Source organism: Tympanuchus pallidicinctus, unplaced genomic scaffold, assembly GCF_026119805.1.
Source record: "Tympanuchus pallidicinctus isolate F22 unplaced genomic scaffold, pur_lepc_1.0 scaffold3, whole genome shotgun sequence".
NCBI classification, from domain to species: Eukaryota; Metazoa; Chordata; class Aves; order Galliformes; family Phasianidae; genus Tympanuchus; species Tympanuchus pallidicinctus.
Window position 1 is genome coordinate 37574910 of NW_026294747.1, and position 13960 is coordinate 37588869.

General features: G+C 39.1%; 1 protein-coding gene across 3 annotated transcripts in view; it reads left to right on the forward strand.

Moving 5' to 3' along the window:
- The window catches only part of TTLL5 (tubulin tyrosine ligase like 5), a 119779-nt gene that overhangs the window by 34288 nt on the left and 71531 nt on the right, over nucleotides 1-13960 (forward strand). For all 3 annotated transcript variants that reach the window (XM_052696035.1, XM_052696036.1, XM_052696038.1), the window contains 9 exons: nucleotides 584-625; nucleotides 3129-3242; nucleotides 3632-3723; nucleotides 4310-4372; nucleotides 5228-5266; nucleotides 5629-5774; nucleotides 7149-7434; nucleotides 9916-10036; nucleotides 12402-12548. In XM_052696035.1, the coding sequence (XP_052551995.1) occupies nucleotides 584-625; nucleotides 3129-3242; nucleotides 3632-3723; nucleotides 4310-4372; nucleotides 5228-5266; nucleotides 5629-5774; nucleotides 7149-7434; nucleotides 9916-10036; nucleotides 12402-12548 (1050 nt within the window). The remainder of the gene's footprint in view (nucleotides 1-583; nucleotides 626-3128; nucleotides 3243-3631; nucleotides 3724-4309; nucleotides 4373-5227; nucleotides 5267-5628; nucleotides 5775-7148; nucleotides 7435-9915; nucleotides 10037-12401; nucleotides 12549-13960) is intronic.

Below are 13960 nucleotides of genomic sequence, written 5' to 3' on the forward strand. Positions count from 1 at the left end.
ATGTTTCTGCATATGTGCTGGAATGTTAAGTAACATTTTGTTTTTCCACAAAAATTGGAGTAATGTATGGATACTTAAGTTTTTTACTTTAAGCTTTTTACTTTAAGCTTCTGGAATGTCAGGATTTTTACTATTTTTTTCTCTATCCATTCTGTTAAAAGCTCTGCTTGGCAGCATCTGTTTCTTCTCAATAAATAGCTAGTAGATATTTTCCCGTAGGTAGCTCTTATCTTACAAAAATATGAATTTTGATCTTGAGAGTTGAATTCCTCCATTTAAAGAGTTTGTTTGTGTGTATGTGTGTGCTTTTGGAAATTATGCATATGTCCAGATGCATTGTCAATGATTGTTGAGCATGTCTGAGTTAGGATTAGTGTTGTATTCTGGAACAGGGATAGGATGTTTTTGTGGTGGATGTGAGCATGATCTGAAACAAAGTGATAGAAGCTGTTAGCTATTTTTCTGGACTTCAGTTATACTTGTTTGCTTTAGGGCACTCACTGCTCCTCTGCATAGCAGGCAGAGATGATAGTGTTTTGGAGAATACAAGCCTTTATTTTTCCCCTTTGTGTGTTTCTTTCAGCGTCCTGTGTCTGCACAATGCCAACCAACAAACACCAGACTGGTAAGTACTTGACTTGATTCAGCTTCCTTCACCAATGTAAAGAATGCCATTTTGAACATTACCTTGTACGATAGTCTTGGCACCCTCCATGCAATCCATATGGATGAATCAGTGTTAGTTTATAATTCTAAGCACCTGACTGTGTGAGGACTTGATAGGCATTATTTTACTGCTGGGCTTCATGAGCTAGCACAATAGTGATGATTCATTCTAATTTTCTGTGATTTCCCAGCAGGAAGGAAGGTAGCACAGATGGAATTGTCTTGAGATCCAAATTTGTTCCGTGGGCTGCCATTTTAGGTCATTCAATGTAAGTTTAGCTGAGGCTATGAGAAAAGATAAGACTGGGAGAAAAACATCTGACTGAATAATGAGGTTTCACAGAGAATAGGAAAGATCTTTATGCCAACTGCTGTCAGTGATTAGTATAATGAAAATCATGATGTGGGAATGAGAGATGCTTGGAGAATTTGGAGATTAAATCAAAGTGGTTGGATTTATCTACACTGCTAAAGATAAGCTGGGTCAAAAGCAAGAATTTTGTGTAGTTGGAGGCATTTCTGTGTTATAGCAGAGTCCTGCATTAAAGGAGGAAATTACTGAAGCAAAGTTGTAGAGCTGTGCTTTTGGCTTAGAGGAAAGTTTACGAAGAGAGATGGCCTTAAGTGGGAGGGTATTAGTCTGAGAGCATCAATCAAACATGTTTGAGTACGGACATTTTTATTTCTTTTACAAACGCTTTTGTTACCTACCCCTCTCATCTAGGTTGCCTCATTCTCTCTTGTTCTATTTAACCGGTTTCCAGTAGGATTAACAACATATTTCAGAAAAAAATTGCAATGTCAATTTTCTTTGAAATTTTCTCTGCCTTCACTGTAGAGCATAACCCCTTCTAGTGCAATGCTTGTTGCTGTTGTGGTTGTTTCATCTGTGAATTCTGAACAGCCCCTTGCAATTTATAATGAAGTGAGACTGGAATTCAATTTTGATTCTGTAAGGGCTTCTTACAAATAAAAATGAAATCTGGTGTTGCCATGAGTTTGTTTTCTAACTGAGCAGTATGGATTATTCCATTGGACTTTTCCCAGTTAAGGTTTCAGTCATGTTTTTCACTTCTTTCTAAACTAAGAAAGCTCTCTAGTACATTCTTTGTTTGGTGTACTGCTAAGAGGTAGTTTGAATTTTATATAAAGGCATGAGACTTTCTGAGCTCAACTTTTAATGCTTTTTTTCTTAATCTTCAGAAGCATTTCATCTGAAATGGGCTTAAGACAAGCTTAAAATGTACTTCAGAATGTGTTAAAAGATTTCAGTCTTGCTGGAATTTTAAGAGTGTACAAGGGCTGCTCTAAAAGTAATGCCTCCTGTTTTATGACGTTGGCCCAGAACATCAGAAGCAGGTGGTGGTGGTATGGCAGTAGAGGTTGAACCGTGCTGCGTGACTGATGGCAGCAGAGGAGCAATCTGACAAAATGGTGTCTGGCATGGAAGTGTGGATGAATCAAAGATGTGAAACTGAGTTCTTCCACAAGGGAAAAATGGATGCCATTGACATTTATCAATGCTTGTTGAAGGTTTATAGAGACCAGACAGTGGATGTGAGCACAGTGGGGTGGTTGGTGGTGCATTTCAGCAGTGGCAGCAGTTGCTAGTTTAAAAAAAAAAAAAAAAAAAAGAGTATCTAATGGCTGTGACTATGTTGAAAAATAGTATTTTGTAGCTAAGAATCTGCTCTACCAAATGGAGCTCTTCTACTCTTTGTATCTGTTGTGGTATCCATGGAAGTAAGAAGCCTTACTTTCAGAGCACCCTGCATACAATCCTACTAATCTGGAGATATTCTGAATTCCTGTTCTTTGTTATAATTCATCGCAACAGCTTATCAGATTGATTTCTCTTGGAAATTATTTATTTTCTGCAACTCTTCTCATTGGCTTTCTTTCAATTTACATACATATGTGAATTTGAATTTGCATTTTGTATTTACGTATGCATAACAATGACCTAGGTTTTCCTGCAACTTTATCTCATCAGTGAATTGCAGTTGTGTTCCCATGCTAGGAATACAGAACAGGGACAGAGAATCATGTTCCTAATACCATTGATGTGTGAACCCTGTGTTTTCTGGAGGACTATGAATGTGAATGCTGGCTTTATTATCCTTTGCGCATGGATCTTTCTGTGCTGAGGGTGTGAATCCTGACTTTGGTGCTTTTTGGGCACTCATGCTTTCCCCCTGAATGGGCTAGGGATGTGAATACTGGCAGTGATGTCTGAATTGTCCTGCTTTGATTAAAACTAGGAATATGAATACTCACACTTGGTACCCACTAGGGTGTAGATTCTTTAAAGAGAGGACTGTAGGAGCTTGAATTTTGGATGTAGTCCTCTAGACTGTAGATTCTGCTGGAAATTGAGTCCTGGCTGTTTGAATGTAACTTAAAAAAATTAAGAAATTTGTGAGAGGAAGGGAAAGCTTTATATTTGCACTGTGTCTCTGCAGCGTACCCGTCCTCTTTCTGCCAGTGATGCTGAAATGAAAAACTTCATGCCCTCAGGGAGAGAAAAAGCAACAGGAAGGCAAGGAAGCTCTATGCTGGGTCTCTCCATGGAAGAGGTAAGTAGGCTATTAAATATCTTTTATTTAGCTTGGCTTTCACACCATGTGTGGGATAACTTGCTCAGCAAAGAGCAAGTGGATGTGTATGAAAACCGTGATAGAAGTACAGTTTTTTTGGAAATAGAATTCCTGACTTTTACTCTTGGGGTTGCCCCTTGCCCTCAGTTGTGCCAAGCATACATGATATGAACCCAGCCATGGGAGATTCTTGTGGAATTTAAACACAAGATAAAAATGCCTAAGGATGTATGTCATGCATACCCAGCTCACCCCAAGGACTGCAGTGATATCATTTTTATGCTCTGACGTTGAGGGATTTTTCTAAGGTTCTTTTTCCAGTGCATCTATTTTGCTGGCTATATATTTTTTCTTGTTTCCATTCTAAGATAAAAGTTCTTCGTCGAGTGAGAGATGAGAATGAACGGAGAGGAGGTTTCATCCGCATATTTCCTACCCCATTGACATGGGACCTGTATGGGTATGTATCAAAATCCATCAGGATGGCTCAGTATTACACTGATGCTTTGTGTTGAGGAATATTCTGTGTAATGTACGTGTAGTTTAATGCGGTCAGCTGTCAGGATTGTACTGAGGGTTTTGGTAGAATTACTGTTTATTATTGCTGCTTTCTCTAATTGCACCTTACAGAAAGCTATTAAACACTGTTTCATAGATACTGATACTGCTTTTCTATCAGAATAAAAATGTCTTCTCTTTAAATAACTTATTGCTGCTATCTGCTTTTACATCCTACAGCTGCATATACTGTGTACCTGTGTGCTTTCTCATTGGGCCATAAACTCTATATAGGAGTGAGTGATTCTATATTATGCTTTTTTTTTTTTCTTCTTTCCAGTGTACAGTGCTTCTTCATGCCTCTTGCCTCATCAGGAACTTCATCTAAGGGTTGATAGCTCTCCTCATTTCCTCTTTTCTGTTGTGGTACAGCATGTTGTCTCAATCAACTTGTTCTTGGATGTTTTTTGTAGAGTACTTTTTTTCTATATAATGTCTTTCAATATGATGAGCTGTACCTTGATACATCCTGTATTTTGTTTTTCCAGATCCTTTTTAGAGTACAAGACATCAATGAACTACATGCTGGCTACACGTCTGTTTCAAGACAGGTAGAATGATTTTGAGTTTGGGAGGGAGACAGAGGACACAAACAGCATGAAAAACATTGATGGTTCACTTATACAATGTTATAAACGTCAATTTGTGATTTATAAAGGGTAGTAATAGTTGTACATCACTTTTCTGGTGTGCTGGTTATTGTGGAGATTTTTCTTATTCCTACACGTCTCGGTTCTAAATTTAAGGGTAAAAAGGACAATACATGAAAGGCATGGGAATAGGAAAGAGATGACTCCAGACATGTAAAACCTCCAAGCACATATGTTTCTTCATGAAGAGATTATAGGTGGTCCTTGTTTACCTTTTGTTTCGAAAATAAATTCCTATCAGAACTTTCCCTCATGTGAACACTGAAAATTTACTCCAGAGGTTTAGTATCCCTCTCTCTTGACATATGCAAGTATGATTTGATGCCTCTTTCCTTGGGTTATGCTTTGATTCATGCTGCTAATTGAACTTCACTTGAGAGCTTTATGCACTTTCATTGTGTGTTTAGCATCCATCCTCTTCCACAGTTTTTCTTATCTGAGTTCTGCAGTAAAGTTACTACAGAAGAAAGGTAAGACTGCACTGTAAGATACTTTGCTGTGTAATTTCAGGGATGTTTCTAGATATTAGTGGTAAGAAATGACATCTCCCATATGGGTTAGAAAAATGTAAGCATTATTTTTAGAACATCTGGTCACAATTCCTCTTGTAGAGCCTTTTATCCTCCTTTAATATAGGATTAAGAAGAAATTCTATGAATTTGGTCTTTTAGTTTTATATGTAAGATTTTTGAGGCTTTTAAATAGAGATACTGATCAAGAATGAAGGGTGATTTTTGCCTTTGTTCCCCTTTTTAGGGACAAGACGAAAGGAGACTTTTTCACTGGAAGATCTAGGTAAATGCTTCTTAAATAATTTGAATTTTTAGAGTTTATTCTGAATTTAGATTTCCATAGCTTTGCTTTCTAAGTCCTGGATCAACACCCATTTGACCCCAAACCAATCAAAATAGGAAAGAATTGTGTTGCTCACACCTTACATAACCAATTTCATTAAGTGAATGCAGTGAAGTACTTGAAAGATTTGCTCTGAACTTTTGTAAGCTTTAAATGGAGCAAATCTGGACTGATAGTAATTGTTTTTGCTCCGTGTGAAGAAAACCATTTATTGAAGAAATTTAATCTGCCAAGTTTCTTTGTACCATCAGAGAGAGAAATATAAAGAGCATTTAAGTATGTCTCTCTGTTATACTTTCCAGACAAGATCTTAATGGGAGGCCGGATATGAATCTGGAAGCTGTAGACTCTCATTCTCTCTTTTATGAGAGAAAGCTTGTTTCACTGGAGTTAAGGAAGCACCGGCGATGTCGTACCAAAGCTAGAGCAGCACAAACAAGGTTATCAGGTATGCACAGTGAGAATGTTAGATGAATATCAAGTCCCAAAAACCATGAGATTTTCTTATTTGAAGTCTGTGTGGATGGGGTTGGTTGTTCTAGCTATTGCAGTCCCTAGGGGAATGCAGGGGTTGATGTTTTTATTTCGTGAGTTAATAATTTTCACTTCATTATTCTTCTGGGCTTCCTGCCTTCTTAGTGTCAAGAAAATGGTTAAGGTTGTGAAATTCATCAGAGGGGTGTGACAGATCTCCTGTGAAGAGAGGCTGACAGAGTTGCAGTTGTTCAGCCTACAGGAGAGAAGGCTCCAAGGAGACTTTAATAGGGCCTTTCAATTACTAAGGAGACGTATAAAAAGATGAGGAGAGACTTTTAACCACGCTGTGTTGTGACAGGACAAGGGATAATGGTTTTAAACTAAGAGCAGGTAAGTTTAGATTAAATACAATGATGAAATTCCTTACCATGAGGGTGGTTAGAAACTGGAACAGGTTGCTCACATGTTGTGGATGCCCCTTCCCTGGACATGCTGGAGGTCAGGCTGGATGGGAGTTTGAGCAACTTCATTTAGTTGCAGGTATCCCTGCCATGTTGGAATTTTGGAGCTAGATGACCTTTAAAGGTTCCTTTCAACTCCAGCCATTTTATAATTCTAAGAATTCCATTCCCACTATTAATATCTCTACATATCTGATTAAAGGTGATCAATATTTTCTTGAACATTAGCTTGTAGTTGCACTTTACACTATATATGGGTCTCCATAATCCTCCAGCTGTTCAGAGAAAGATGAAAACTAGGGACCTTCCAGACTAGATTTGCTACACTTGAACCACCTCTAAGCATTTGAAAAGAGAGAAATGCTTTTTATTTAAGCCAGTGTGAGAAAAACTTAAAAGGATACAGAGGGGAATGATCTTTATAAGTGACTGTTCCTTATGCCTTTATCTAACTTTCTAGTAGCGACATGATTCTGATTGCCATGGAAGAGGCTGTGTGTTACGTGATGACTTGTGGAGCTATATTAAAATATGTGATCTTTACTGGCACACGTTAAAGTTAAGATTTTTTAGCTTTGGTTTTTGTGATACACAAAAATCCAGAAGTTGATCATATATGCGAACTCAAGGCCTGCCAAAAAGTCAGGATGGAGCATAGGAAACTACCTTTCTTTTATTTCTCATTTTGTGAAGTTAAGATCTGTAGCTGTTTGATACTTAAATGGAAAGCCATAAGGAATAATAAAGGGCAGCAGTAGTTATCATGCTGTTCTAAAATGGCGTTTTCTCCTTCCGGCAGAAGTGTTCAGGAATAAACCTAAGCATATTTATTGTAGGACAGTGCCCATGGCTTGATCACAGAATAGATTATTTCTTCTCTACAGGGACATCACAGCCAACAAAGTTGTCCCTCACGGACACAGAAGGTGAAGAGGAAGAGGGGGTGGCAGATGAAAATGAAGAACAAAGTGGAACTCTTGGCTCCCTTTCAAACAGGCAATTGAAAAGCAAGCCAAAGCTCTCTGACCTGGAGAAAACTTCTAGTAAGGAGATATTGACAGAAAAACTTGACAAGAAAACAAGAAATGAAGGAGGGCCATTTCTTGAAAAGACAGACTCAAAGTCTCAGTTTAACTTGCTGCAGATTCTTAAAAAAAATGGAAATCTAAGGTGAGAGATTTCTGTATATTGCTTTGAGTTTGACTGTCAGCTACTATCAAAATTTTGAGAATATAGACTTACTTGCCCCACTATGAATGAGAGTGAGGAGATTAGAGGAGACTGTGGTTGAAGGGCCTGGATTTTTGGCTGTGTAACTGTCTTAGTAAATAGTTGACACAGAAAGGAGATGGTTGCAAAAACTGTCGGTTTACCTAAATGTCTGACCTGTTTGATTACTGGAAAGCATGAACTGTAGCATCCACTGCTGTTCTGTAATATGATGACATAAGTTACTGGAAAGCATGAACTGTAGCATCCACTGCTGTTCTGTAATATGATGACATAAGTTATACTTTTAGTCAACTTGGGCTTCTAAAATGCTTTTGTCTTAATTACAAGATGCTTGCTGCTGAATTGTAAAATGTCTTTTCATTCTCTGCATTTCCAAAGAAAGTGCAGTTTTTATTTGTTAAGCTATTCAAGGAAGATTGGGAAAGGACACCTCAGTGCTAGCTCTCCATAAAAATATAGTTCTCTCTTTGTTGTGCTTATGTTTTGGATGATGAAATTTTTATCTCTAACAGCAGACTATGATGTTCAGAGTCTGCACCTCCTGAGAGCAAGACAAAAGGTCATTTGAGAGCAATAAGTTACTGACACGTCTTATTGCCTGCTGCTGAGCATGACTGTGGAGCAGATTGTTCAGATGGATGACTCAGCCGCTTGAAAAAGAGTGGTGGTACTGGAGGAAATTGTATAGAAAAATAACAGTCTGGGTCCTATGAGATGTTTAGAGGAGTGATCTTCCCCTTAAATTCAGTTGATAAAAGTGACTATTTGCAGATGGTTAAGAAGAACAAGAAGTGCTCATACATCTAGAAAATGAAAAACCCTCCTACACAGATATAAGAAACATTGTGTTGTGTGGAAATTGTCCAAAGGTAGAAGAAAAAATATACTGCTCGTATCTGCCTTCTCAGATTAATTTCTGGGAGGATTTATGAATTATCAAATGAATTCGGGAATTGTTTTGAGGTTCTCTTCTGGCAAGAACATTTGCTGTTATAACAAAAGATTCTGAAATGTTTTTGAGGATGGGTATAGCAATAATGTCATCTACCTATATATAGAACTGACTTCTGCCAAGAATGTCAGCTCTGTCTGCTGATCATGGCAGAATCTTGCTCAGCACCCAATGATGTTGGGATTTCCCCCCACAGAAGTGTGTAAGGCTTGTAGTGACCTCATGTTCCAGGGTTGTGCTGGGCTTGGCCTCATCTGATCTGTCATTGATAAAAGCTTTGCTGTGGGGTCAACAGGCCAGAGAGCTGAAGTAATGACGTTTTCATCCAAAAGAAACCAGGCCTGTTCATCCAAAAGAAACCAGCCCATAGGATAATGCTGGAGAAAGAAAGAGCAGATCAAAACTGTCCATGAATGAAGCTAGGCTGCACAGTAATAGAAGGTTCCTAATTATTGAAACAGTGAGATCTGGAATACCATTTCAGAAAAGTAGTGATGTGAAAAACCTCACGATTGTGAGATTATTATTTTTTCTTTTTTAAGATGAAATGTGATTATTTTTTAGAAATGATTGACGTTGCCTGTAATAGAAGGGGGATCAGTCACTGACACTAAAGCCGTTTTTACAAAATGAAAGGAGAAACTGTGCTTGACAGTGCAAGTGACAGTTTATGGTGGCACTGGAGGAAACTACGAAGAAGAGACTGAGGGAACAGGCTGGAGGAGAGAGTTTAGGCCAAAATGACACTGAACAGAAAAAGTAAAGTTTTCAGCAATTTTTCTTGCAACAGACGCATATGCTAAAGTGACTGCTATTGTGAAGGAAAAATAATCAATGTCCCTCCTTGTCTCACCCTGGTCTTCTCCTCAGTTTGTGCTCACAGCTTCCCAAGATGCTCAGCCAGCTGCACAGCAGATTGTGCTGATGTTTATTATTTAGTCAGTGGTGCCTTGCTCAATGAAATCTGGCCTTTGTCCTTGGATCAGCAGGGGAAAAGCTTACTTTCATAGATTTAATTCTGTCACTTCCAATGGGAATTGCATGGCCTTTGTTAGAATTCTGGCAGTGATGCTAAGCTCTTTAATTTATGGTCTGTTGTTGTGTTCAAAATGCTTGTGAAGATGAAGGTCCAGGAGAGCCTCGAACTGGGCTTAAAAATACAGTTTTACTGGTGTTTGTGACTTTTGGAAGAGAGTTGCAATGGCTGTGAAAAGGCAAGAAGACGATTCAATTTTTTGAAGTTGTTTAAGAAATCAGAGGGCATCTGCTGTCTCTTGAATCTGTGAAACTATGCACTCTATCTTTGTGAACTGAAGGTCTCCTTGGAAATACTGGTGGGGTGGAGTGATTCTCTTTCCTTTAAGTGTAAATGTTTTTGCACCTGCAAGGTCCTTGCTGAATATACTCCCCTGTAATTCTTTCCACTGCTACTCTGAGTAGCTGACTGTGATTCTCTTGGTCCACAGCAAAGTGCAGGCCCGTAGGGCTTTCTCTGCCTATCTACAGCATGTTCAGCTGCGACTGATGAAGGATGCTGGTGACCAGTTCCAGAATGCTGCCTGGGCTGCAAAAGAAGATGAGCAAATGGTAAGAAGCTTTGTGTTAGCTTAGAGAAGCCCAGCTAAAATCTGTCCTGAGTTTTGAGACTAGTTCCAATCCTTGGAAGAACTGTGGTTCAAAAGTACCTTGTGATCAGCAGGGTGAGGGAGGCAAGCCTGCCCCTCTGCTCTGGGCTGGTGAGGCCTCACTTGGAGTACTGCATCCAGATGTGGAATCCTCAGTGGCATAAACGTGAGAGGCATAAACGTGTTGGAGCGCATCCAGAGAAGGGCCACAAAAATGGTCCAAGGTCCTCTCCTGTGAGGACAGGCTGAGGAAGCTGGGGCTGTTCAGCCTAGAGAAGCAGCCTGTCAGAATCTAAAGGGGAACAACAGGAAAGAAGGGGACAGACTGTGTGACTGTGGTGATAGAACACGGAGAATAGATTTAATTAGGTAGGAGGAAAAAATATTTTACAGTGAGGGTGGTGAGGCACTGGAACATGTTTCCTAGTGTTGTGGTGGATGCCTCACCTCTGGATGTTTTCTAGACAAGGCTGGACAGGCGCTGGACAACCTGATCTATCTGTGCACATCCCTGGAGTGTTGGACTAGATGGCCTTGAGGTCCCTTCCAACTCTTAGCATTTTATGATTCTAAGATTATACTTATCTTTGTCTGGTTGTCAGTTCTATATTTTAACATACAGACAAGATAGGAATGTTGGCTGACACCTGAGCAATGTCAGAGTAGATGCTAGATGACTAAAGTGCGGTTGACATTTGAGCTGCCCAGATTTTTCCCTGATTCTTCACTGGATCTCTCAGCTCTGACCGTAACTGCTTTAGAACTCCTCTAAGATTCCTTAGGATTATTTAGCAGTATCTAATTCATGCTACTACTGCATTACAAAAAAGTATATATATATCCACTCAAACAGAGCAGGTACCCTGCTAAGCTTTTTCCACTTCTGTAATGTTTTACTCATTGCAGCCATCTGTACTTAGGAGTGTATTTCATGTATTCAGGTTGTGGGAAAAAAAAGTAAGAGACAGAGAAAAGAAAGATACCATCTAGCATAGGTGTTTTGGGGGGGATGTGTTTAGTTTGTATTCTTTTTCTTTTAAAATCGTATGATATGTTTCTCTAGGCAGTATGTTAAAGTCCTGTGTTTAATGTATATGTGTTCTAAATATTGCAATGAGCTCAGATTCCCTCATAATACCTCCCTACCAGAGCACTGTTGAGTAGGTTCTTTAGCTTTCTGCAAACAAATATGTCCTTGCTGAATGTGTGTTTCAGGGAAAGAGCCAGTACAGTTCAGAGATAAAACTGAACTGTGTGTCAGGAGTAATGAGTTAAACTCAGTGGAAGATGTTACTCCTGTTCTTCTCAAAGAGAAATTAAAACTGGGTTTTTAAGAGTCACTTTGTCTGCTATCCTGTAAGAATCAATATTTAAAATAACAGATCAAACCAGTCTGGAGTAGTGGCAGTGGGAGACGAACTGTGGAATCCAATAGCTTGTAGGTGAGGCTGCTCATTTATGCATTAGCAGTGCTCCTTGCCCAAAGCAACACAGAAAGGGTTCAAAACACTCACAGGATGCACCATGTCTTAGGATTTGTCTTTTCATATGTTTCTTCCACTGGGGGGGTGGATGCAGACATTGATCCTGCTTGGTTGTGGGACTGGAATTACATGACTGTAGATGTAGCCCTGTCACAGAGTTGACCAGATCAATCTATGCCCGTGACAGGGGCGACAGGCCTCTGCCCTCCCCCCCCACCCCAGTCCCTCAGAAATAGGAAGGAAGGAAGGAAGGGAGGAAAAGAGCAGCGGCAACAATCTATGGAGGAAAACTTATTTTACTATAATATTGGAATACAAGATAACAAAAGACAAGCCCTGCTATGGAGAAGCTGTGATGGTAATGTACACATATGAGAAGTGAAGAAATAGGGTTACATCACTGTAGTGGAGATATCTGACCAAGATTCCCTTCATTGTGATAATACTGAGATGGTTTTATGCTAACATGTGCCCTTTGTCACCAGCCATCTTTAACATGCTACTGTTTGTGTTTTGGAGATGTTCTCCAAAGGTATTGGACATTATAAGTTGTTTGATGTTGTTGCTGCTTTGTGCTTTTTTTTTTTTTCATTGTCAAACGCTCACCAAGTGTTCTCAGTTCTGTCTGTCCTCAGACAAGGCATGACATCCTTCTTCAGAGTCTAGGATTTGTAGGGCTGTATTAAAAATGCATATTACAAAATGATCTTGTCCTGAGAAAATGCACTGACAACTGACAGTACCTTTAGATTTTGCCAGTCAGAATCTACTGTAGTACCTCTGTTCCCTTTTCTCCACATCTTTCAGATGATCCCTTCTTAACTCCATCTTTCTTGCTTGCAGGAGCTCGTAGTACACTTTCTGAAGCGAGCTGCCAGCAATCTTCAGAAGTCCTTGAGGATGCTGCTTCCCAGCCGTCATTTAAGACTAAATGATCGTCGTCGTATCCTGGCTCACCAGTTGGGCGAGTTCATAATCTGTTATAACAAGGTGATGAATTAATTCTTCTTCTGGTAGCTTATTCTACTCAGCAGAGGGCTAAGGTATTTAGTTTACCTCAGAACCTTCAGGCTTTGTTACTTCTGTGCCACCACAGTGGATCTTGTTAATATATTCTATCAAAAACCAGAGCAGGATATCCAGTGCATCTAAACTCCTTCAGTTCTAACAGCACCATCTGCTGTGCTTATTATAGGTCAGGAAGTAGGCATGAGACACCCTTTGCTATATACCTACCAATTTATTAATGACTTCTAAAATTGAGGAACCCTCAGAAATGCCTTTTGTTTAAATGTATATGTTGTGCATCTAACTTGCGTAAGAAATCACAACTAGCACAGTTCATTTGATTTCTGTTGTTTTCCTGTAATATATCTTTTGTTGGTTACTGTCATAGTCAAACAGAAGGTTATTTGAAGGGCTCTGTTCTTTAACTTACTCAGTCCTGTTTGCAGTTGCACATCAAGTAATGGTAGTTTATTTATCCAAATTGTCAGATGGACAACAGCATTACTATGTAATATGTGCAGTCCTGTAAGAATGTGCATAGAAAAAAAACCACAGAATTTAACCGGTAGTTCACTATTTCTTTGTTCTGTCTTTGATTTTAATGCTTTGTAAGGCCTCTTCCCATTTCTCCCTGTTTTCATTATGTTTCTATAGAGATAAATAATTTTTATATAGAACAGTATGTGAAATGTATTTTAGCATTCATTTGGTATACTGAGGGAATGCTAACCATCTATAGTATAGAACTCTACATGCCCAGTGACAGAAGTCCAAATGTAAATAATTTTCTCCTCTTTAGATTTAGAATGTACTGCTCTTAGCACAGTGATTTCTTGATAATTTTGTTTTGTAAATACAGCTTCCTTTCCCTTGTATTTCTTCCTAGCATTTCTTCAGTATTGTAACAAGGGTAGTTTGAATTTTGCTTTCAGAGGTTGCTGTGCACACAGGCCTCCAAGCTCCTCCTTGTTAGTAGATGCTCACTTACAGTACCTTGTCAGAACTGACATCTGGTAACTTGATCTGTCAAAGCAAGGTTGGTGTTAAACAAATCTGCTCCAGGGAGTGTCGTGCATACCTAATGCTCAGTGAATTACTGTGCTAGGAGAACTGCAGTACACTCGGGTGGTTCTGTGGTGACTGAAAAACACAACTGCTTGGATATAATTTCCACTCAAATTGTATTCAAACATTAGGATTTTCCTCTCAAAAGTAAATTCACAAAAAAAAAAGCTGCGTAACTGAAAATAAGTCAATATGTAAACATATTTTCCTAGTTAAAACATAGTGTAAACAGATCACTAGAGGTTTTAGAGCATAGACACTTAAGCTTTTGTGAGACTGCCAGGCTACAAGGCTTTTGATGTCTAATTTCGACATACAGACTTCTTTCA